The sequence below is a fragment of the Copidosoma floridanum genome, unplaced genomic scaffold, assembly GCF_036245765.1.
Source record: "Copidosoma floridanum isolate Cflo_tuat_1 unplaced genomic scaffold, Cflo_Japanese_pri ptg000012l, whole genome shotgun sequence".
NCBI lineage: Eukaryota > Metazoa > Arthropoda > Insecta > Hymenoptera > Encyrtidae > Copidosoma > Copidosoma floridanum.
The window spans coordinates 1,779,804-1,804,697 of NW_028321889.1; the positions used below are offsets into that span (position 1 = coordinate 1,779,804).

Here is a 24,894-nt window from a genome sequence, read left to right on the forward strand (position 1 = left end):
TTGAAAATTTCTTATTTCCAATAAATTAAGTAATTTAAGTTAAAGCTTCGTGTTGAATAAACATTATATAAAAATGATAACTTTTGTTACTTTTCTAAACTTTTTATTGACCAGCAAATTTTTTAATACAAATAAATTAAACACGATTTTTTTTTATTTTTCAGGTGTTTGGTTTTTTTATTTTAGGTCACGCTGTTTTTAGGTTTTTAAATTAGGTAGTTGATACATCACTTGCAAACAATTTTTGTTAACCGAGAGTGATATTTAATTGAGACGTGCCTGAAACATTTTCGTGACTTAAGACATTCAAGTACTGTAATTTTCTGAAATTTACATTTTTTAAATAAAAGTAGTGACATAAATTTTAACAAAAGTTTTGGTAAAGCATTTTTTTTTCTTTTTCCGCCATAACAATAAATTAAAATAAATGTAATCGTAAAATGCAATGTTTACAAAAATTACTAGTTGTAACTCATGGTCTTTGTGAATACATTATTTGCAAATTAAGTTTAAATTTTTTTATTTTTGCTCAACAAAAAAATTAAATGTAAAAAAAGTACTAGCTTTCCAGGTTCTTCTTTTTTGTAAGTCATTTAACTTAGAATGTAATAATTATTTTCAAACATATTTTTGCATATACCCCATAAAAGCTTTTCACGATGAGAAAAATTCATTTATATAACCCGTTAAAATTTAGTTTAAACTTTTAATTTACCGCAAATCATAATATGATTCAATAATGATACCGAATGTAAGTTCCTTCCACACTTTGTACAATTCTCCATAATATGGTACCGTCGTATGTGTTGCGTTATAGAACCCCTATTTTCTGTGACAAAATTACAGTTGTCACAATGAAATTTGTCATGATATTCAAAATTCTGCGATAGCGTATGCAACGTTCGGGTATGTTTATAAACATTTCCGAAATTTGATTTTTTGAACGGACAAAGCGGGCACTTATACATTTTCTTACCATCCACAATTTCTGGATAAATTTTTCTTTTCGAACTTCGTTTTTTTACCCTGTGTTCAGCAAATTTTCTAATCGCCTTATTTTTATTTTCAACTTTAATTTTTGTATCACTGTTTCTTTTACTTTTATGTCTACGATACATTGCTGGTTTCCTCTTTCGTAGTGAATACTTACCAGTGCTTTCTTCTTTCTTGAGTTTTTTCGTAGTACTTCCATCTTCTTGGTCCATAATACTAGTTTTTGAAGTATTATGGGTGACATCATACGTATCTTCGAAATTACGAAAGTTCTGGTCGTTTTCAGGAGGTGAATTGAGATTGTTACTTAATATGATATCATCTGCTCCAGAGTTATAATTTTCATCATCATCTACGTAAACAATTAATTAGTCTTTTAAAATACAGAAAATCGATCCAACTTAAAACAAAATTATTTACCATGATAGGAAAAAACCTCAAATTCAGTTAAATTTTCAGGATTTACGTAGATCTCTTCTTTCACGTAGGACCTTGATGCACTGGGTGATGAATTTTCTGAAACATGATAATGTTTTTACATGAAAATAATATGTACCTATACCAATATATTTTTATTTTTGAGTAGTCGTCATTGCAATGTACAGACAATACATAAAGTATTGGGAGACTTCATTTTTTTCACAAACATATAATAACGCGTTAGAATGTGTATCAATACTAAGAACATTACTTAATTCAAGTATCCTTTGAACACTTACTTTGGCATAACGTTTGTATCTTTTACATATAATTTTAACGTTTAAATAATTAGTCGTAAAGCAAACATACTAAGCCATTTATTAAGTTCAAGTTTACACAATATTAGGAATATAGTTAAAGTAATAAAAGACAATACTACAATATTATCTTGACATAATATCCTAATCAATGGCTCACTGGATTACAAAAAAATTTAGGAGTTAGAAAAATACCTAAATACGCCTGCTTTTAATTTTTTAATATTTTTAGAACCATACAAACATTACTCTGTAAAATGATTTTTGCAGTAACAAAGTATGAACAAGAAAACATACGTAAACATAGTATTATAAATTACAGAACGATTTGTTTTTACAGCTTTTATTTACATTTAATAATGAGATTAGAAATCTTATACGCCTTACAAAGTAGATACATTTCATTAACACACCACGTTTAAGGACGAACACCACGACTTGAAATCACGTGATAAAAACTCCCTCTGCTTAATGGCATATGTAATAATACATTTTTTTTGTACGAACTACACATATGTGAAATGCCAAATAAAAAAACCCTCACACAGTGTTGTGTCTATTTTGAAAATATTTTATTCTAATTTTTCAATTAAGAGGTTAGAATTTTTTTCATTGCACTTACAATATTAATATTGTCGTGTAGTTTTAGTTTTTGCTTTCGTAAGGTATACTTATTCCAATTTTTTTTGCATTTTTTTTCTTTTGAGTGTTTGAGATACCTTGATCTTCTTCCTTAACAACGTTAGTTTCTAACAATACTAGGAAATTTACTTGATATCAAAACAGGTTTTGAAAAATTATCATTAATTATTTTATTAGATGTATTTGAAAGCTTTGGATTTGATTTTTTTTCCATGTTATCTACTTGAAAATCGTTTTTATCCTGATTATCCGCCTCTTGTGTTTGGTCAGAACCTGCAAACAATAAAGTACCTTGATTAATACAAATTAAAAAATTAAAACTGTTCATATTAATGGATCTTTACCAGAATCAGACGAAACTCGTAAAGTATCTAATTCTTTAGAGCTAATTTTAACGATAATAATATTTCCCTTTTATTATTATTTTTATCGTTTTTATTGTAATTAGTTTAAAAAGTAGTAAAAGAAAAAAAATCAATGGTCTAGCGAGTATCAAGTACAAAAGAATTTTAAGGTTTTATTTGGATTAAGTTTAAAAACTTTTGAAATAGTTTAAACAGGACGGTTTTGCAATGGACTTCGACTCAACAAAATGATTATACTTTTTATTCGTATTTTTCAATAACTTACGTATTTCTTGTTTAGATGTTTTTAGCTAATTTTTTACACAAAACAGCTGATTCATAATGATGAAAAAATAAAAATCACCTATCATCCATAAAAACTGATTTTTTTTTCCTTATTTGAATAAACTCTAGTTGCTAATAGAGCAATCAAAAAATTTAGACAGTTGGTATAATTTTTTACATATTTGCAAGCATCGCAAGAATTTTACGTATAAAGTCAATCCCATTCCGCATTTCGGACCATTTTTAAAAATATCACAGAGTTTTACATTGTTGGAGATTTCCTCTGATTTCAGCTTTCACCTCAAGTATCCGACAGTTTTTCCGGCATCATGAGATGTTTTACTTATTTTTCCTTTCTGCTTTTCACGCGTAATGTTAGTCTGATTAGTTTCAATGTTTTGATATTTTATCAGCATTAATCTGCAAATAACAATATCATGCACTCGTGACAAAAAAATGGCTTTGCACAAGGTGATGGGATCAATTATTTTACGTACTACGTACAGATGCGAGAAGTTGAACTTCACTCACAGCGTACCAAAAATATCATAATATTGCAAATGGGAATCGAGGCGAAAAAGACACAAGAAGACGTCGTGTACAAGAGTAAATAATTGATTTTATTGCACATTGTTACCTACGTGAAAATTCTTGTGCACGTATGTAAGCACACACACACACACACACACACACACACACACACACACACACACATATCTCGACTACTTTTCACAGAAGGAAGAGGGAGGCGAAATCTCAATACTCCTAGGTAAACTTGAAGGAGCGTTTTTTTCGCAAATTTCTTCGGCTCGTCCGCAACGCCAGCCGATCCGAGACTCGCTTCTTTCGAGATTCCGTCCCCGTGGGCTCGGCGCACCTTTGTTTCCTGCAGTAATTCTGCACGTGCGAGTGGGCACCCAAGTACGAGTAATACTGGTTCTTGCAGCAGATGCACATGTACTTCGAGGGCCTGTTGCACGTTTCGCAGAGCAACACCTTCGACATCCCGAAGGGCGACACCTTGTCGCACGTGCAACAGTAGATGACGAGGTAGGCGTCGTCCACGACCGACAAGTCCTTCGAGTCGTCGGTGCTGGTGCTGCTGGTGGTAGGGATGTTGTCCACGATGGGTTCCAGGGTCGATAAATTCTCATCCGATACGATCGCCGGATTTTCGATGTTTAGCGGATCTGAAATGCGTTTCGGTGAAATTTAAAGAATCGTTATTTGGTAAATAAAAAGAAAATCACCTTCCCATGTGCCTCGATTACTCACCGAACGAGTGGATCGACGGGACCGGGGAATTTTCCAACAGCAGTTCTGCAATTAAATTCGATCGGTATATATTATTCTCACACGAATGTACACCCGTGATTTTGATGACTCACCTAGCGGCTTCACCGTAATAATACTCTGGTTGAAGACTTCGAAAAATGCGGACGGAGGGTCGTCTAAAAATAAAAATTAATGCCGTTCGGTCACAGTGGTATGAGAGGCTGTGTTGTGGTTAGCAAAGGTGAACAAAAACAATGCATGTACACGTGTTAATTCCTGTTAGAAATAATTAAACGTTTCAGTAACGGCACGATCACTCGTGTGTGCGTTAATTGCGATTGCCGGGTATGGTGGATTTATTGGGAAGGAAAATAAGGCTGTTGGTTACAATAATGCTTATTTCATGCGAGTGTGTACGCATACGTAGTGTACCTTTATTGATTGACCTCTGGTTATTGGGCAAAACAATTAGTTGACCCAAAAAAAAAACATGCTAAACGCGTACACGTGATTGGTAGAGACTAATGTTTTGTGGGTTGAATTTTTTAAATCTCATCATTCATAATTTGGCAAAAAGGTGTCAAAATGCAAAATTAAAGTCAGACGAGATTAAGAAAATATGTTTAAAAATGAATAAGTAAGTTGTTTTTTGTTTGACAATACCTTGGCCAACGGTATTCTAAAGAACAAAAAATATTTTTCAGCACAAAAAATATTTTTCATGTTATTAAATTTTTAAAATTTACTCGATAGTTCAATTAAAATTTACGACATATAAACTCACAAAACCATCATGATTTTACAAAAAAAAGAACCTTGGCTCCGCACCTGCGTATGTCGATGGATTCCTGCACGGTTTTAATTGTTTCTCTACGACTGGTCTTGTAGACACACTAGAGGATCCTTTACTGATACTTTTCTATTTGGTATATGTAAAATGATTTTATTCCATGTTCTCTCTTTACAACTACTTTGACAGTTGTCAGGGTGCATGACTTCGGACTCGTCCAAATTGTTAACTTCCCCGAATTTGATCAAGTTTCTTGTCTCATTGGTAAATTCAGGTTTACTAAAATCTTCGTTTTCTAAAACTCAAAGAAAATTAGCGAGCGTGAGTTTCTTTCATGCAAAAGAGGACCATTAGCTGCGCGTGGCTCAACCCTCTAGGCATTCAAAGCTTCTTTATACTGTACCCGCAAACCTGAAATGAAATATCATTAGTTGGCATTTAATTTCAAGGACTACGACACTGTAATTTTCTCTGTACAAGTTTATTAAAAAAAAAAAAAAAAAAAAAAATTGTTTGGGTTGTAGTTTCAAAGGTATATTATTTATATTGTATTTTCGTTGTGATGCAGCAGCTGACTAGAAAGCTGTCATTTATTTGAACGAGTTAAGGTTTAGGAGGAATAATTTACAATATTCTCGTAGATCTGCATTTATACATATTTATTTATTTATTTATTTATGTATCCACACCAAACCACACTTTGTTTCACAAAACGTTGATCTAAATAATTTTTTTTCTTTTTTTTTTTTTTTTTTTTTTTCTTACACTTCCCCAAGAATATGCATGTAATTCATACAATATATATGTAATTTATTATTTCATTTGCCACATTCCTAAGCCTATGAATAATCTAATATTGTAGAAATCTTAATTTAATTGATAAAATAAAATCAGTGAACAGTGGTACTCAAAAAATTTATATATATATATATAAAAAAAAAAAAAATTAAAATGAAATCAATTGTAAAAATTCCACGGTTCACTCGATAAACAAGACTTCAGGCTCTTTGTTACACCTGAGCACGTGCTTGGTATACCTCACAAGGGTCTTGAATCTACTTCCGCACTTTTTGCACTTTTTAGCGCGTTTCCAGCTTTTCAAGTGCTTGACGCTGCTGCTGACACTGACGCTACTACTGATCTTGACCTGCTCGGGACGAGTTTCGGTTGTCACTGTACGCTCGTCCCTCTCCTGGTGGTGATGCGCAATGTGGCTCTCGATGCGGTACTTGCGATGCGTGTGATACGAGCAAAAGCTGCAGTAGAAGAACAACGGGTCCTGGCACTCCTGCTTCACGTGGCGGTAGGCCGAAGTTATCACGCGGTAGGTTTTTTCGGGACAGGCGAGGCACTGGTACACTAAGCTGACTTTGCAGCTGGGACAATCTTTGGGTGGCTCCTTGAAACGCTCGGTTGTCTCGTAGGGGTAGGACAATTTGCAGGATTTGCAGTACAGGCAAATGAATTTTTCTGAAATCAAGTGCAAATTGTAGTGACGTTCAAGATTTGGTCAGGGGATTTTTTCTTTAAATAAAATTTTTTTACTTAGGTCTCGGATGGAGTTGAGGTCGCGGATGGAAGAGCTACTCGGCCGACTGGTTTTTACCTGAGAATTGTTTTCAATACTCGTGTCTGCAAATTATTATGATTTATTTATTATTATTATTTTTTTTTTTAATAAAAAATCACGTGAACCACTTTGGCGTGATAATATATTGTAATTTGTACAAACTTGGTGGATTTGACTGTCGTTGATTGAGATTTGGATCAAATGATTGGTCTTCCATCTCGAGTTCAGTCTCTGTTTCGTCCTCGGCGAAGTAGTCAAGGTACTTGGGATTTTTCTTCCTGATCCTAGTTTTTTCGCCATCTGACAACGAACGAAAAAACGAGGCTCTTATTAATACAGATTTTTTCAATATGCAGAGCTAATAATTGAAGAAAAAAATAAATAGTGCTGTTACCCAAGCAAGAATCCTCGAACGAGCTGAGCGAGCGGATTTCACGAATTTTCAGTAAGGGCTGAACTTCGAAGGTCAAACCTATAAAATTATTTAGAAATTTTTACACATTTATATTTAATAATTGAATTACTGCTGTATTTATTTTCGAGTGCATGCAAGAGTGTTAGTAAAGCACAAGAATGAATTGAAAAACAAACAAAAAAAAAACAAATAGTAAAGTATTTTATTGAAACAGATTCTCAAATGTTTCTTTGAGGTACGCAATGTGATGCTTCCAAACGAAACAAAATTTAAATCATACAAAAATAACAGTATACATGATATGTGTATGCTTGAAAAAAATTGATCTTGAGTTTTTTTCTTCTTTTTCGGGCCCACAAAAATTCGTTTCCGTTGACGAAATTTCACCTGAAACGACATACGAAATTTTAATATAAAATAATACAGAAAAAAAAACAAAACACAAAATTACAGGACATATTTTTTAAATACGCACAGAAATTGTACCGTTGTAAAATATATTTATTGTTGTGTAGATAAATAATATACATATAATTACATTATTTCTCTTTCGTTATCAATTAACATGGAATATTACATTAAAAATAAACAAAAAACGTCACTCTAGCGAGTAAACGCAATATCCGCAAATTAAACTAAATACATTGTCGTGGCAATAGGTTTATAAATCAAAATGTAAGGGGGGGAAAAAAAAATCTGCCACTAAAACTCAACAATACATCCACGTGACATGGACAAGTCTTCGAGTTAAATTAAAAATAAAGTTCTTGGAAAAAAAAAAATACTTTTGAATTCGTCCAAAAATGTGTATACGAGTAAAAGAAAATAAAACGAGCAATTTGTTCGCAAAGACAAACGCCTACTTGGGCGTCCTGTCGTTTTTCTTTCCGGTGGGTCTACCATGTGGGAAAACCTCCTCCCTGTGAGTCTGGCTGAGATGGACCAAAAGCGTGAACTTGCTGCCGGTGTAATAGTCGCAGTGGGCGCAGTTGTACCTGATATCACGACCGCAGACGAGCTTGTGCTTGTGATAACTCTTGGAGTGCTTGTATGCTTTTCCGCACCTTTGGCACTCGTAAAAGTCTATGGTGTTGGGGTCCGTGTGTATGTTGCGAAAGTGGAGCCTGAGATTGCTCGGCCTGTTGCTGCGGTACTCGCACAAATCGCACTTGATGAGGGCCTCGCCGCAGTGCTTCTCGTGGCCCAGCATGTGGAACCGGTGCTTGTAGCACTTGCCGCACTTGCTGCACTTGTGCACGGCCTTGACGACGCTGTGCTTGCACTTTATGTGCGTCTGTAGGCTAGCCTTCCGAGTGGTCTTGTAGTTGCAACAGCCGCAGGCGAAAGTCGGCTCTTTGTTGCAGTCGTGGCGTTGATGGAAGCGCAGGGACTTGAGGCGCTTGTAAATCTTGAAACAACGAGCACATTGGAACTCCAGGTTGGCTAGGCACGCGTCGCACTGGGTCAGACGCTGCTTTAGCTTCGATCCGGTTATGGGCTCGCGTTTGCCGCAGGCGGCGCAGTAGGTCAACTCAAAGCAGGCGTCAGCTACAACGGGGAGTTTTTTTTCCGTTCATTTATTTATTTAATGATATAGACACTACGGCGGGACTCACGGAGGTTTCGTACTATAGGAGTTTTCATTTTATCAAGTTTTATGTTTATTTCTATAAAAATATTTTCTTCATTCAATTTATCATGTAGCCTGCGTAGGTAAGATGATTTTTTTTTATCATAAAAACATTTTTTTATTAACTTGAAAATGAAAAATCTTTAATTAGAAAATTTTTTGCGGAAACATGGCAAAAACTATATTGCATCAAAATATTGCACTTTTAAATACTAATAAAAAAAAAAACCTTATCCAAGTGAAGGGATTTTTTTTTTCTTATACAAAAAGATAGTTAAATATTTATTTTGAAAGGGATACCAGCACACTTCTTAATTTCTCGTTAGTAGTACTCGTAATGATGAAACGTGGTTAAATAATATGTAACAATTTTTTCCGTCCTCGGGTGGTTTTGGGAGGCTGTTACTTCCTCGGGCGAAAAAGCAGTTTTCCGGAACTCGTTCGAAAAGTCTCCTTTACGAACCTCGTTACGTCCCTCGCCTTCGGCTCGGGCCGCAAACCTCTCGGTTCGCAAACAGAGACTTTTCAAACTCGTAGGAAAACTACTATTTCGGAATTGTGTGCGGAAAATAGGTGTTTTCCGCACTATTTTTGGCGTAGAAAATCGATTTTCTCGCATAGTGTGCGGCAAACCCGAACTCGTGCCTTGCGATCACACTCGTGTGCTCAACTGGTACTCGTTCCCGTCAACTCTGGCTACTCGTGTGAGTCAATCACTACTCGTGCGGGAAATCGTCTTTTTCGCACTTGTTACGTAAATAACTATCACGAGTGACATATACTTAAAATAATGAAAATAAAATGTGAAATACTTAACGATAAGATTTTTTTTTCTCTTGATGAGTATCGTTAAATATATTATATTGTATCAATTTGTGGTAATTTTTTGGGGTACAAAACCTCCTTCGAAAATACGAGACTATACGTACCAGGGGTCAATTGGACTTCAGCAGAATAATTGTGGTCGTCATCTGTATCCGACGAGTAGTAAGTCGGTTCTACTTTGATATAGTGCACTTCCGAAGTCACTTTCAGATCTTCACCTGTAATATATATGTTTTTTTTTTTTTTTTTTTTTTTTTTCTTAATTCATCACGAAACTTAAATTTTATATTTAATTGTAGTCGAAAATGCAAAACTCACCTATGGTCATAACGGGTATTATTTTGGCATCGAGTCTCTTTTTTTGATTTTTCTTCCCAATGTGATACTTAACAGGATTTAGTAAACCTGCAAATGATAGCATTCGAATGTAAATAATTTAGGAGGCACATTAAACGTTTGGATTGGAGCATCTTTTAAACAATTTCGTACTTATGTTATTCGTAAAAGGTTGCACACGTTTATAGCAGGGCATTAAGTATTTGCACGGAAGAGACAGAAAATGATTCAAGTTTACATAACTTTTCTTTTTGTGATGATTAAAATAAAAATAAACATTCAAACTTTTAAACGAATAAGTGAGTAAAAAGCATGTGACAAGCGTGTAACATATATTTTATTTTTTTACGAGTCTTAATAATACTAATCTGGGAAAAGTATGTGTGATTTTGTTTTGATTTTACATTGTCCTTAAAAATAACATATTGTCGAACTTAATTTTACATGAATACTTTATCATCGATTATATTATTGATATAATATAGTTGTAACTATTACATCCTTCAATTGTTCACGACAGTTCATCGCTCAGCACCTAAAAATAATATCGAACATTAGTCAAGGGTTTTTATTGAACTGAAAAAAAAAATGTACATGATTATTGACAGTACAAAATAAAGATTTTAATGAGGTATAACTATTCAGGAGAAATAAATCACAACGATTGATAATTTATAAAATATTTTAATAGTTAAGTACCTTGTACATAGTTTGGTAAAATGTATTTCACCCATTTGTTTTAAGTATACAGTTGAATACATCATTTAAATACGTATGAAAATATATTTATTGACCAACTCCACGATCCTCTTTGAGTATAAAATGTTAATTCTACCGAACAATTACAAAAATACCTATTAACAAAACCATTCACCTGCAAGATTTCATTATTCCTTTGCATTAATAATAATCTTATGATAGGTAAATATTTTATCCTAATCTATGGTACGTTGTTTGTATCAAATTATAATTAAAACAAAGATACATTTGTTTCATAATTATAATGGTGTATGAGTTAAGTACGGGTTGTAAGTACTTTGATTGCAAAAAAACAGGAATGTCTGAGTTGAAAAAATTATCTATTATAAATATTATTTGACGCAATATTTGATAAAAAAATAAAAATTTTTAAATACCCTTAAACTAATAAATGTTTATAAAATATCGCAAGTTAGCATCCTTAGCTCTAAAAATTAAATTATTCATTAAATGGAATGTTCATGTGATGTAATACACATTAAAAAATTTTTCACAAAATTTACCTCCTTACAGTTAAATTCTGATGCGTAAATGCATATAGTTACGTATCAAAGACGTTCACAGGAATCATTCGTATGATTGTTGGTGTTTAATTTTGAAGGCACTGATGTTGCAATTTTTTTTTGCTTTAAGCATACATAGTTAATCAAAATGTTTGTTTCTCAACAAATTTTTTTTCTAGTAACAACATGAAACTTAACAAAATAATTTTTTTCTGGAATGTTTTTTTGAAAATAATACTTAAAATCATATTGTACAGTAAAAAAAATTATTTGCTGTGCTATAAAAAAAAAAAAAAAAAAAAAAATTAATAAACCAATTGAAATAATAAGTTCATCACCAAAATTGTTGTGCAGGGTTATATTTTTATATAAAATACTGAATATTTGTTTGTCATTTAAAAAAAAAAAATTTGAATAGTACCTTATCGACTAATAACCACCTCCAGGTTTGTAAATAACACCGTAAAAAAATATAAATTAAAAGATCGTCTTAATACAAAACTATACGTCTCTCAGTATACCTAAATTTCGTATAAAAAACTTAAACATCGTACGTGTAAGTACTCATTACGTTTTTTTCTTACCACTAATAAATATTATTAAGTAAAAAGTTTATCGTTTCATAAATATTACGATAGTACATAGTTTTGAGTATTTTCTTTCCAATCTCAAAGAAAACAAAAAAAAAATCAATTTTTTCATAAAAAGTTTTATCGGCCAAATACCTTTGAGCCGAGTACACCACGTGATAACAAGTTTCTTTGAAAGGCATCACGTGAATAAAAGTGTTAAAAAAAACCACAGCGTTCGCTCACGCACAATAATCTCAAAGCGTACATTTAATCTATACAGTACCTAGAATGATCGAGTTCCCCTTATTCGCTGGAATGTATTGAAAAAAATCGTGGGTCTAAAAAAAAAAAAAGATTTAAATTACCTAGCACGCAATCAAAGGCAGCAAACAACGGTGTTTGTGTATAATATACGCGGAAGGGACGAAGTGGAGCTTCACTCGGGCTGATGGTGTCGCTTGAAGTGCACCGTGAGATTACCCCTCTGTCTGGCCTTGTAGGGGCACTGGGGGCACTGAAAGGAGGGCGGCTTGTTGCCACACTCCAGAACCTCGTGCCTCCTCATGGTGCTCTTCCACCTGTAGCCCTTGCCGCAAAACCTGCACCTGAACTCCCTCGACTGGCTTGGTTCTTGCTTTTGCTGCTGCTCCTGATCCTGTTGCAGCTGCTGTTGCTGTTGGCGTTGCAGTAGTTGCTGCTGCTCGAGGTACTGCCGGGAGACGAGGCCCAACGAGGCAGGGAACACAAGACTGTCCCGGGACTCGGAGGAGACATCGTCCTCGTCGATGCGCTCGATCTCCAGCTCGGACCTCCCTTGGAGGTGAATGCGCTGGCGCTGGTCGCTCCGGCTGCGGGTCAGAGGCCGGGGTTTTTTGCCGAACTGCTTGAAGTTGCGCCGCAGCAGGGATATCATGCTCAACCGGCTCGACTTGCCTGCGAACAAAAACAGGGGGTCGGGGCCTGTCTATTATAAGGTTCTCGAGACAATTGCGATCTCCTTGATTTGAGGGCTAATTAAATTGTGGTGAAAAAAAAAAAAAAAAAAAACAACAATAAAAATAAAAAAATCTTCGAGAGTTTGTAGAGTAAATTGTTTTACTTGCAATCATCAAAAATTAAAGAAGAAAAAAATGATTGATTTCAGTGATAGTAAAAGGACGGAATGAAGAATAAATTCGTTTAACGTGCAAAATAACCTAGAGGTTTGCTAATTACTTTTTATTGTATAAAAAGATGTGAAACCAACACCAGTGAGATATATTCTTATGGTATACGTATGTACATAAAATGACTGGAAAACCTGTACATTTTTTCGAGTGTGTATATATTATATGGTATGCAAACAGTATAGTGTATTTTTATTGAAAGACCACGTGTTAAATTCGCGAAAAATCATCGATGTACGCTCGAAAACTGCGTTATCACGGCTGCTTCATGGTGGTCGCGCACTGACGCTGCATGTGTCTATTGAGATTGCACTTGAACTTGTAATGAGCCGGACAGTTGGGACAGAAAAATCGGACGGCAGTGTTCGGCTGCTCGTGGCGGCGCATGTGACTGATGAGGTGCGAGCGCGTCCTACCTCGGTAGTCGCAGTGCTCGCACGAGTACTCGCGCGCCAGGTAGGCACGGTTTTTCGGGTAGAAGAGTGACTTTGGTGTCGGTAATATGGGCGCGAGGCCACACTCGGTGTACTTGAAGCCAATTCTCAGCAAACGCAAGCCTGGAACAGGAAAATTTTTTTAATCTTTTTTTTTCTTTCTTTTTTTTTTTTTTTTTTTTCAGGATCTCAGGATGACATGTGGGGTGGTTATTTTTATTTTTATTGATTGTTGTTACGTGAGTTTTTGGTGAAAGGAGCGAGATTTTTTGATACTGGAGCGTGTGTTGGTCTGTGAATAATTGTAAGAAATAGTTTTTATTTGTTTATTGAGTCTTGACAAAGAAAAAGAAATTAAGTGATCGTTGAATATCGTTACAAATTATAGTAGTGTACGTAATTGGATCATCCCCAGGACGCAGACAGAACTAGAAATTCAAAAAAAGGTCTTTGTGTGGTACGTATTCTCAACTGAAAAACCAACGTCCTATCCTTTTATTTTCATTCTGAAAAAATACACGCCTGAAAGACTGTCAGCACAAAAATACACAGAAGTTTCTAGCAAAAAGTTGGACTTTTGCATACTCATATACAAAATGATCTCTTAAAAACAAATCTGCATGTTGATAGGTCGAAAAAGCGGGAGGAAACTGTAAAACAATTTTTTTTAATGAATTGCAAAAATTTTTAACCATGCATGGAAAATTTCCAAGGTTATTAAGAAAATTTAGGACCAAAAAGGTCTCTTGTATTTTTTCTTCTAAAGTTAATCGTTTCAGATATTAATTATTTGAAGTTCGAAAAGAGCGAAAATGGCCATTTTCGACTTTAGAATATAATATGAAAAACCAAAAATTTCAGTACTGCCAAAATAAAAAAAAAAAAACATTTCTTAACGAAGTCCTAAAGTATATTAGGTCCTTTACTTCATTGCTACTCTTTGTTTTTGAACCCTGTTTTAGGTACTCTTCAAGTTTTTGAAATGTGTACCGTGTAATACCCAGTGCTCTCGTTCATAAATAGATGTACATTCCCGTAGCTCAAAATTGCCCAAAACAGAGTTTAAAAACATGAGGTTGTAATGAAATAACTAAATATTTTTAGGGTTAAGACTAGTTTTTTTTCCTTTTTTTCGAACTTTTAATAATTAATATCTTTAAAAATATCTACTTTAAAGAAAAATAGCTCGTTACTTTAGATTTTTCAAAATTCTCCAAAAACCTGAAAAAAAAAAAAAAATTCGAGGTATAACAAATACTAGAAATTTTATTTAAAAAACTGTTTAAAAATTTTTTACTCAATATTTAGACCTGGCAACAAGCATACTTGTTAAGGGAGCCAATTTGCATACAAGTAACTACCATCGTACTCAAACAATATGTGATCTGCCAATAATCTGTAACTCTTAAACGTTTTCCACAGTCCTGGCAACTTTTATTAACAACGTTTCGTCTCATGAACTCGTTATAATCTGCAAACAAAAAAATATAATTTGCTGGATTTAAAATAGTACAAAAAAGTCATTGTGTGAATTAATAAAAGTCAATTGGGTTACGGAAATACATCGAATTAATAAAATAAATGTGATTGGATCAATAGATGAACTAGCTTTATTTCTATAATACCTTGAATGACACACATTATGGACTGGTTGAGAACCGTCCAAATAAAATAATTAAATAAACTTAATCTTACCACGCCAAACGATTAAAATGTAAACAACTGAGTTGACAAAAGAAAATAAAAGTACTTTATTTCTTGACTTGTCGATCTTTTCAGTGGGTTATTTAAAAAAAATCCCTACATATGAAACGTCGAGATGTGTTTTTTCAGAGAAAACGCGTATTTCGTGGTAAAAGCGCAGTGCTGACACTTGAGCAGTTCCCTATTGCTGCAGACGTATCGCTGATGTTTGTTCAAATTGTCGCGAGTTTTGAGTTTCAAGCCACAATTCGCACAACTGTAGTAATCGTCCACGTGATGCTGAGTATGCCTGAGCTTTACATGCCGAATGAGCGTGTACTTTGTGGTTGTCTGGTAACTGCAGTAGAAACACCTCCACCAGATCTTCCCTTGGCGTGATTCTGTAACGAGACAGGATCGATCGCTGAAATGTGCGGCTGAGAGATAACAAATGATCAACGCAAAAGGTATACTTACTTGAGTTGCCGGGTGGGGTCGACTGGTTGGTAAAGCTTGTTTCGTTTCCCATGTGAGCTGTATTTTGGACGAATGGTGCGTATCCTGCAAGACACGAATGACGTAAGTAAGTGACGGTTGGAAATGTTTTTTGAATCTACAATAAAATATTTACTAGCAAATTTCTACAGTATGATTTTAAAAACTTTTATTAAATTACAAGATTTCACATTCGATAAATCGATTCGTTTGTTTTATTGATATTCATGATCCATACATCAGATACAAAAAAATGCAAAAGCATCGATCCGACTGCCCATGTAATAAGGTCTAAAAAACTGTGTAAGAACTACAATTGGTACATTGTATGATTATGAAAAACGCTGGTTATATACCAAATACATTTGCATATATAGACATAGGTGTATATAATATGCCTCGTCCAAACGCGCTAGCAAAATTTGTGTATAATTATCGAAAAAACGTTATCGTTTATTGCGATCGGTATATGTATTGCTTATACAGAGTTCATTGCGGGTTGCGTTGCTCGCTGTGATTAATATAGTTACTGAACACTGATCGTCGACAAGGCTGCGTCGTAATACATTCGCAAATACTTAGCAGTACAATTTTTTTTTTCTGAAAATTACGTGTAATATTTTTTTATTACCATTAATATGGCAAGTGTAAAAAAATTCCAGCAAAAATTAGGTATTGTATTTTTTTAAAACAAAATACATGTATGAACACATCTTGGAAAAATATTTGAAAATAAATCTCCACACATAATTAAGTGAATCTCACGATAATTTTTCGTGAAGGATAGAGATAAAAAAAATGATAGTGTTTCCAGTAAAAATGACACTAGATTATGAAAAAAAAAAAAAAGAATGATGCATTTTAATAAAAATAAATTATTTTTTTAAAGTATGTAAAGATCAATAAAATAGTAGTGGTGTCCAAACCTCAGATCACCGAAATATTCTAAATAAATAAATAAATAATGAACAAATTATCGCAGCAACAGCATCTTTATCATCATCAGTACACACTATAGCCAGTTAAAAATACTTATCGACAAATTGATGCATGTTACAAAATACTACTACTACTACTACTACCACTATTATTACTCATTATTGCTTAGCATATTATATTATATTATATGTACGTATAATATTATATTAGAATCAGACTCAATGATTTCGCTATACGAGGCAATGGTGTGTGTGTGGTGGGTAACAATAGACAAGAGTAAAAAAAACAAAAAAAAAAAAAAACAGTCTCTCCCCGAGTCTTTAGTGCTCGTGCGAGGGTGGCGTCACTCCTTTGTAGCAAAACAACCTGTCGTGCTTGGTCTTCATGTGGGTTCTCAGTTGGTACTTTAGGTAACACTTGTAGTCGCAATGGCCGCACAGAAAGGACTTTTCCTTGCCGCAGTTGTAATTGACGTGTCGCTTGAGGGTCTGGGCGTGCCGGTAGTTCTTGAAGCACCACTTGCACCTGAACTCGGTACTGACGCTGCAGTGCTGGGTGCGCTCGTGCAGCTCGAGCGACGCCTTGTACTTGCTAACGAAGGTGCACGCGCCGCACTTGAATACTGCTTGTTTCTGGCAGGTGAGACGCTTGTGGCGCTTCAGGTTCTCGTAACTCGAGAACTTGGTACCGCACTCGGAACAGTCGACGCGCCCGTCTTTGGGAACGACGTCGGGATTGGTGTTGCCGCAAATGGCCTTTATGTGGCAGTACAGGGTCATGTACTTGCGGAATATTTTACGGCATTTGGCGCACTGGAGCTGGTAGGGACTTGAGCAGCGCTCGCAGATTATCAGGCGTTTGCGGGCTGGCTTCTCGAACGCTTCGTTGCACTGGGGACAGTGCAGGAGGATCAACTCCGGGGGACCTGTAGGCGGGTTTCAAGTTTTAGAGCGTTGGGACAGTCTCTTTTTTTTTATAAAGAATTAAGTTTAATTGTTTGGTAAAATATATTACCATGATGTAACAATAATAAAATGTAATGCCATAAATAACACTTTTTTTCACTTTTATTCGACTTTTTCTTGAAACTTGAAAAACAGTGCGTCTTTTGCATGGTTTACAAACAATAAATATTATATTTTAATGATAAAAAATGCAATTCAATTTTTCATTGGTTCATATTTCAGATAACGATTAAGTTTGAAACTTTTATTAAATCAATTAAATTTCATTCTTTGTTTAAGTGTAATTGAATTGAGATTTAATAAGATTATCTACAACCCTGATCAATACACTGAATGTTTGATAGGATTCAGGGATAAGTATGTTAAATAGTAAATTTTTATAAATGAGTGAGAAAAATTAACGTTGCTTATAAATTTCATAAGGCACATTCTTATGAACTACGCACAATCATAACAACATCGTCATAACTTAATGCTAACGCAGTGTAATTTGATGGATAAAGTTACAAAAATTAGGGCTATTAAATTATATGAAAAATCATTTTTATAATATTTAAAGGAAGATATCGACAGAATACGTATCGGAAGTATTTAATTTACTAATTTTTTTTTGCCCAATCGACATCATTTCCAAATCGCTTCAAAAATTAAGGCTTTGTTAATAATATTAGCTAATAATTGACAATGCCAGAAAAATTTTATTTTTATTTATAATGCAAAAAATGTTTTTTTGTACTGCAACAATCATTTGATATTAAATATCCAAAATATTCTTGATAAATTATTTTAAAAAGATATCTAATAAATTGTTAGATAAATTGAGTACAGAGTATTTTTTGTAAAATTTTTCAATATTAAAAAAATAATACTCACAATTGTATCTTTCCGTCGATCCATTATCTTTGCTTTTAATTGCTGTTTTTAATAGTTTATTGTCTGAAATTAAAATAATTCTCATGTTAATCAGTTTTCAAACATTACGCTATTTACATTAAAATTATAATATGTATATTACCTAACATTTTTATCACTGACTCTCGACGCATTTTTTCTGCTGGCAAACCGATATGGTTCTCTGAAATGTAAGTTTTCATTTCGTCAACGTTATGATATTGTCATTTTATTGTTTTGTTGACATGCTTACGAAAAAAATTATTTCTACCAAACCGGCATTCCGCTAAAAAAAGTGAACTGAAAATATGTAAATATTGTACTACACTAAAAGTAAATAAATAAATATTGATAAAATATTATCTAGCCCATAAGTGATTGTTTACTCGTGCATTGAACATGTATGAATTTTTTTTTTTTAGATAAAAAATTACAAATTTATTTTGTGATACATAAAATACATAAGGCGACGTTGTTTAAAAATCAAGTGTGTCGTAATATACTAATAAAATGATTCGACAAAAATACGTGGGGTAGTTTTTGGTGAAGAAATAAAACACTTTTTGTTGTTTTCCTTGAATTTACAAACTATTTTATTGAAATTAGAGCACAGAGGAAGAAAGTTATCACACAACAATGGTTTAAATTTTCTTTATTAATCTGCAGCAATATTAAATTTCATGAGAGTTATAGATTATACATTTGTTAAGTTATTAAGTAAATACTAACTTTATAGATAAGAAACGGACTAAAGTACAAAAAAAATAATAATAAATAAATCAAATAAATCCATGTTTGCAAAGCACGACTGGTACAGTTTTCATTAAAATAAAAAATTTAATAAGAATACGTACGGTTTAGATATTTTTTTAGAAGTTCATTAAAATTGAATGTACTTCTTCAATACAACGCACACATATTTATTTTACAGATCAAAAGTAACAAGATTTATTGTAAAGAGGTGTGGAACAGTCGTGTATGCAAAAACTCATGGATCACATAATTGGGCAAAAATATATTGCACAATAATACCTATCAACTAAAAACAAACAACTCTGTTTTCACGTAACATAATTCTATTCTTTGGATTCAGCATTAACTTTTTTCTTCATCTTATCGTGATACTTCTTGGCACAGATGGGCGCCTGCTTGAAATGACGATTCAGTCCGTAGATGTGATGAAAATCACTATGACAAAAACTACAGCTGAACGCGTTTTTCGGGTAAACATAGGAATGCTGACGCTGTATGTGATTGGCCATAAGCGGGTACTTTGAATAGGTACGATAGGAACAATGTTCGCACTGAAGCTGCGGTTCCTTTCCACTTTTGTTATAAAATTATTATTTAATTATAATAGTTAAAAAAACTGAAGACATCACTAGTCAAAATAAATTACCAAAGATTTCGGACGTGATTCAGCATGGCTCCACGAGTCTTGTATTTCTTCCCACACTTGGCACAGTCGTTGGTCACGCTCTCGTCCCGATAGTGGATGTTCATGTGTTTGCGCAACGAAGTGGCATACTTAGTCTTGAAATTGCAGTTCTTTTCGGGACAGTAGTTCCAATTTTCGTCCCCGCATTCGTGGACCAGATGCCAGCGCAGGTAACGCACGAAGCGAAAGGACCTCTGGCACTTGGGACAGTTGACAAAGTCTTTGCTGTCGGTGACGGTGTGCACGGCCTTGTAATGATCGTTCAAGCGTGCCCGACGTGACGTTGTGTACTTGCACTGTTTGCACGCGAGAACTTTTTCCTTGTTGCAGTCGTACTTCAAATGCATGGTCATGTCGCAGTAGTTGCGGTAGCGTTTCTCGCACGCCTTGCACTCGTGGTACAGCACACCCTCACACTCCTTGCAGTTCCTTTGCTTCTCGCCGTAAGTTTTTTCAAAGTACTTTTGGCATTTCAAGCAATACATTACCAGAAGGTTGTGCAAGTCTGAATAATAATAATAATGAGGCCTGATTTTTTTTTTTTTTTTTTTCCTTTTATTAATTTATCTACATTCACACCGATGCGATTACTTACAAAATTTTTCTCTCTTTGGTTTCTTAATTGTGTTGGCTATGTCTTCCAAGCTCCTCAGAGTTATTTTTCTCTTTTTCTTTACATTTTCCACACTTCCAATGGCAACTGGATCTGCGGTCACTGCAATAATTTATAGTTATCAGAAAAAAAGGACATGGCAAACCAACATTTGTTTTTACATTGACAAACAAACCTGAATCAGAAAAGTTGTCGTTGAGAGCACTAGGATCAACAAATTCGTAATCAACTACTTTATTTATATTATTATCTGGAATTCAAATGGCATTTCGAAGAAAATCAGGTGCACATATACTATGACAAAAATAACGAGAAAAAGTGTTCGATTGTACCTGGTTGCTTCAACGTATCAAGAGTTTCCTCTTTGTTAGAAGGACCCTTTTCTTTCTCGTTTCCTATACAAGTACTAGTATTTCCTGCAAAATTAAAATTTTTTTGTTTAATCGGAAAAATTAATACGTAAAGGGAGTACAAAAGCTAAAGAAAAGTTTTATGCCAAGTAAGTTGAGAAAAATGATGATCTCAAACTGAATGTTGTTATTTATGGTAAGCCTTGATGATATTTTGGCTGTTATATTACATTAGGAAAAAAACAATTAAAGTAATCCATCATTAAAAAGTGAAACACTTTATTAACATATTAATCATGAAATTGTAAATAATATATACATTACAGATGTACTCCAGTGCGCAAACTTCATCGGTTTGTTCAATACTCAAGAAAATAGTCAACAGTTGAAAAAAAAAAAATAGTTTTAAACTAAATTAAAAAATCATGCAACATTGTGCTTTCTACTAATATGCATCTTTAAACTGTACTTCCGCTTGGTACTATAATGACAGAGCTTGCAATTAAACATTGGATTCTGACCACACTCTACATCCTGATGTCTACGCAAGGTGCACTCGTTCTTGTAAGTTTTGTTACACTTGGGACAGACAACTGATACTAGTTTTTTGGGTATATTGTGAGAGCGAGCCAAGTGCTTGATCAAGTTGCTTTTCTGAGAGGTGTGGTGGTCACAGTGAGCACACCCAAAGGAAGGAACGACTCCACATTCATGCTTCAAATGGCGCTGCAGACCAGAGCGCATTTTATATTTTCTTCCACAGTTCTTATCAGTAAAAGAAAAAAAAAAAGTCAATTGATGTTAATTATTGAATAAAAAGTAAGCAAGAGTTTTTATACAATAGTAAGAACTTACATAACAGATGCACTCCCCAGCAAGGCTTTTACGGCATGGCATTTCCCTTAAATGTCTTTCAAACCATTCTTTCTTATGAAAATGAGAATTGCAAATCTCACAACGTAGTGTCTTATCACCATGATAAAAATGTAGATGCCGATCATAGGCAAATTTACTTGTAAATGATTTTTCACAACTATCACAGTAAAAGTTTGGTGTTTTTTTGGGATTGTCCTTGCATTGGTGTTTCGTGTGAATAACCGCTCTTGATTGACGTGTAAACGATTTGGAACAAAATTTACAAGAGAATAGGTTAGCACCTGATGCTAGAAAAATTTTTGCAACTTGAATAAACATTGCATTGAAAGAAAGATCCCACCATTTCAGTTTGGCTCAACTTACTTTTGACAATGTCGTCGGATACATTACTACTGCCCTTTTTTAATGACGGTTCATAAAAATCTAATTGTATTTCTTCATCGATGATATCAATGCTCTCCTCTTTCTTAATAATGATCAAGTTTGATGGAACTGTATCATGATCTAGTAAAAATTTGACTATGTATAATTAAGAAGCAGAAAAGTTACTGAATCAATAATCATAAAATCAAGGTTTTGAAAAAAATTTTAATTTTGAGCTAATAATTCAAGAGATGTAAGACGATGCTTCATTACAATATAATTTTTATAGTATAATACATTATCAGACATGGGTACACCATTCACTGAACATAAATTAAAATTTCTTGATAATTTCAATGCAAAAAGCTTTTAACTTGTATGCAGTGTTGTATATGACAAAATAATACAATATAACACAAATAGGTAGATAGAGAGTTTTAAAAATATCCTATGAAAATACAACTCTCACAATTACCTAGGTCGGTGTTTCTATCATCACCAATGGGTTCTGGCTTGATATCCACTTCAACCTTCAGTATGCTCTCTTGTTCATTTGTATTAACTAGTGAAGAATTTTCAAAAATTTGAGATTCTATGTCATCGGGAAGCTCTTCTTTTACATGCACAAATTCTGTTGGAAACACTGTTTTTTCACCATCACCAGAGTGGTGTAGAGGTGTCACTGTATGCAAAGTTTGCTTAGTGCCAGAAGTGGATTGCATTTCTTTCAAATACTGGTTGAGGGAGGAGCCAGACAAGTTACATTACCAAATTGGTGTATTACTGTTACAAAATTTCAAATTTTTACGTTTAAAGGTAAATATTTCATGTATAGCATTAACATTACGCTGTATTGTCTAAATCTGGTTTTTTATTGGAATAATTTAATGCTTGGTGCTTGTACACAATTAAAGATCACATTACTTTCTGGCATTAGTATCAAGTAAAGTTTATGATTCAGTAATGAGATGTATTTGCAACTGTTAGATGTCTCAGTTATAAACACATCCATGAATAAGTAAATGCCTATATAGTATTTTAATTATTTCGTGGTTGAAACTCAACAAAATGTATGTACTTTTACCAAACAGATCAATGAAAAATAAATGTCTATAAAATAGTATTAATTTTTACAGTGATTTAACACAGTAGTCTATTACTCGATGACAGGGTACGTACGTGGCAGAGTAATCAACTAGTTACTAAAAATTGCATCATAAGTATGTATCATTTCATGATAAGTAAAGATAAGTTTGAACAAGTTACTTTACAGCTTGCCCAACTAAACGTAATGTGGAAAAAATGAGTTGCAGTAATTTTTAATCAGGCACAACTCTCTCATTGGACAAAAGTCACTTTGTTTGTAATACTCATTTGCGAAATTGTAATAAAAAATGTACCCTATGTTCAGCTAAAGTGATAGATTGTAAATTTGATAAACAAAGTAGCACTAAATACCTATAAGCCCTGGCAGCCACAGCCTCGACCTGGTCAGTCAATTGCAGGGAGAGTCTCTGGCCAAATTTCTTCCAAATCTTCACATTTCCCAGCTTACAGGGGTAAAAATTTGGAAGCAAGTGTCCAAATTTCCACTGGAGAGAAAGAGAAAGAGCACAAACACATACACACCTCTCGATGTAAACAAACGCACGCTTTTTCAAGTACGGCAGGTTAGTTTCTAACCTCTATGCGCGCCGCAGCATATACATCACAAACAAAAACCGTCGAAGCTTCCCTCACTGTATAAGGGAAATTAATTTTTCACCACACATCAACAACCACCACGAATTTACAGAAATCAACAACAATGGCACGGTGCAACGGAGAGATAGACGTATATAATACATCTTTTCAGCTGATTACGACGCTTAGTCGCTTAGATACCACTGCGGCTGTCTTCACTTCCATGTACGAACTACGAAGCCCTCCCCCCCTCCGCCGCAGAGTGTATGCGTCATGTGCGTGTGCAACTGTGCAGTGCACTCTTTCTATGTGCATTGGCGGGATTCAGTTAGACTTCAAGATAAGTAATAAGTAACTTTTTTTTTTTTTTTTTTTTTTTTTTTTTAGTTAGTGAAATATTTTCTTTGGCTCAACAAATTAACAAAATGTACATGGTCACAAAGGTGAGCTTAATATTTTCATGCTTATGATTCATACAAAAATAATAGAGATTTTTGAAAGTTACAGGGTTGCTATAGGTGACTTTTTATAAACGTATATTTTTGTGTGTATTGACTTACGTTCATGTCACATATTAATTCAATTGTACAGCATTAATTGTGGGTTACAATTATGAGGTTAGTAGTTTTTTTTTTTTTTTTATTAAACGTGTTTTTTTTGTTTTACTTTACATAAAGAACTTTTTTCTTTTTTTCACATGTCTTATGAGAAAAACTATTTAGATAAAAAAAAAAAAAATTACAAAATTTTTCTTTCGACATGTCTTCGACGTACGTGATTGCGTATGTGGTACCTTCTTTTGGACGAGTAGTCGCAGTAGGGGCATTTCAATACTTGTAAATTATTTTTACAGGTCTGGTGATAGTGAGCTTTCATGGTGTTGTGATTTTTGTATATTTTATCGCAGATGGGACAAACCGAACCTTTTGGCAGATGGTGAGAAGTACGTGATGGCCAAAAAACTATAAATAAAAACAAAAGAAATATACATTTGATTAGTAAGTATGTTTAAATACGCTGTCTTGGTTTTTAATGACAAAATGCTAGAAGATACTGTGGATTTGAATGAACAGGAACAAGACCAAATTTTTCTCGAAGATCACATTTCTACTTGTGTATTATGAAAATTTTTTTTATTTCAACAGAAAATTACTCGTTTTTAACACACAAACTTTAACCAAAGTTGAATTACCTTCACACAATAAAATATTACAGTAAATTACTTAAAACAAAGCTTTTAGTCTAGTTTTTTTTTTTTTTTTTCATTTCATTTCTAATTATAATGTTATTAAGAAATTCTTTACAAACTTATACTGTTTTCA

General features: G+C 33.8%; 3 protein-coding genes across 8 annotated transcripts in view; all 3 read right to left on the reverse strand.

The window, feature by feature from the left end:
* Positions 1-3,729: 3,729 nt before the first annotated feature.
* Positions 3,730-5,269, reverse strand: LOC106646651 (uncharacterized). The gene is made up of 4 exons (XM_089590462.1): positions 5,248-5,269; positions 4,390-4,452; positions 4,277-4,321; positions 3,730-4,191 (listed from the first exon to the last, which is right to left on the reverse strand). The coding sequence occupies exons 1-4, from the start codon at positions 5,267-5,269 to the stop codon at positions 3,767-3,769; spliced, it is 555 nt and encodes a 184-aa protein (XP_089446588.1). The 3' UTR covers positions 3,730-3,766.
* A 759-nt stretch (positions 5,270-6,028) lies between these two features.
* LOC106645527 (uncharacterized) overlaps positions 6,029-24,894 on the reverse strand; it is a 207,548-nt gene continuing 188,682 nt past the window's right edge. Inside the window, exons 7-10 of one of the 4 annotated variants that reach the window (XM_089590543.1) lie at positions 7,031-7,108; positions 6,799-6,936; positions 6,612-6,698; positions 6,029-6,536 (exon numbers count right to left, since the gene is read on the reverse strand). In XM_089590543.1, the coding sequence (XP_089446669.1) occupies positions 6,046-6,536; positions 6,612-6,698; positions 6,799-6,936; positions 7,031-7,108 (794 nt within the window). In that variant the 3' untranslated portion in view covers positions 6,029-6,045. Of the gene's footprint in view, positions 6,537-6,611; positions 6,699-6,798; positions 6,937-7,030; positions 7,109-7,895; positions 8,600-9,610; positions 9,725-9,824; positions 9,912-12,097; positions 12,610-16,705; positions 17,319-18,231; positions 18,295-18,373; positions 18,434-24,894 lie in introns of those variants that run through there. The other 3 variants (XM_089590542.1, XM_089590544.1, XM_089590546.1) reach the window with 3 other exon arrangements.
* On the reverse strand, positions 19,214-23,793 carry LOC106645979 (uncharacterized). Of its 3 annotated transcripts, none has more exons than XM_089590554.1 (10): positions 23,348-23,793; positions 22,365-22,623; positions 21,890-22,030; positions 21,506-21,813; positions 21,172-21,415; positions 20,633-20,716; positions 20,476-20,550; positions 20,283-20,402; positions 19,649-20,192; positions 19,214-19,575 (listed from the first exon to the last, which is right to left on the reverse strand). In XM_089590554.1, exons 2-10 carry the CDS (start codon positions 22,609-22,611, stop codon positions 19,326-19,328), a joined length of 2,013 nt encoding a protein of 670 aa, XP_089446680.1. In that variant the 5' UTR covers positions 22,612-22,623; positions 23,348-23,793; the 3' UTR covers positions 19,214-19,325. The 3 variants fall into 3 exon arrangements, with proteins under 3 accessions (XP_089446680.1, XP_089446679.1, XP_089446681.1); XM_089590553.1 differs by having other exon boundaries at positions 22,365-22,672; XM_089590555.1 differs by having other exon boundaries at positions 19,516-20,192; positions 22,365-22,672.

What these genes read in the sequence shown, in the direction of transcription:
- LOC106646651 (XM_089590462.1), bottom strand. Translation starts at nt 5,269, where the DNA reads ATGCACCCTGACAACTGTCAAA. An exon ending in TATTACGGTGAAGCCGCTAG is followed by an intron (nt 4,322 to 4,389) that starts GTGAGTCATCAA and finishes ATTTAATTGCAG; the next exon opens with AACTGCTGTTGGAAAATTCC. An exon ending in CCCGTCGATCCACTCGTTCG is followed by an intron (nt 4,192 to 4,276) that starts GTGAGTAATCGA and finishes AACGCATTTCAG; the next exon opens with ATCCGCTAAACATCGAAAAT.
- LOC106645979 (XM_089590554.1), bottom strand. Translation starts at nt 22,611, where the DNA reads ATGCAATCCACTTCTGGCACTAAGCAAACTTTGCATACAGTGACACCT. An exon ending in ACATCAGGATGTAGAGTGTG is followed by an intron (nt 20,717 to 21,171) that starts GTCAGAATCCAA and finishes TTAATTTTGCAG; the next exon opens with GAAATACTAGTACTTGTATA. An exon ending in ACCAAAGAGAGAAAAATTTT is followed by an intron (nt 20,193 to 20,282) that starts GTAAGTAATCGC and finishes ATTATTATTCAG; the next exon opens with ACTTGCACAACCTTCTGGTA.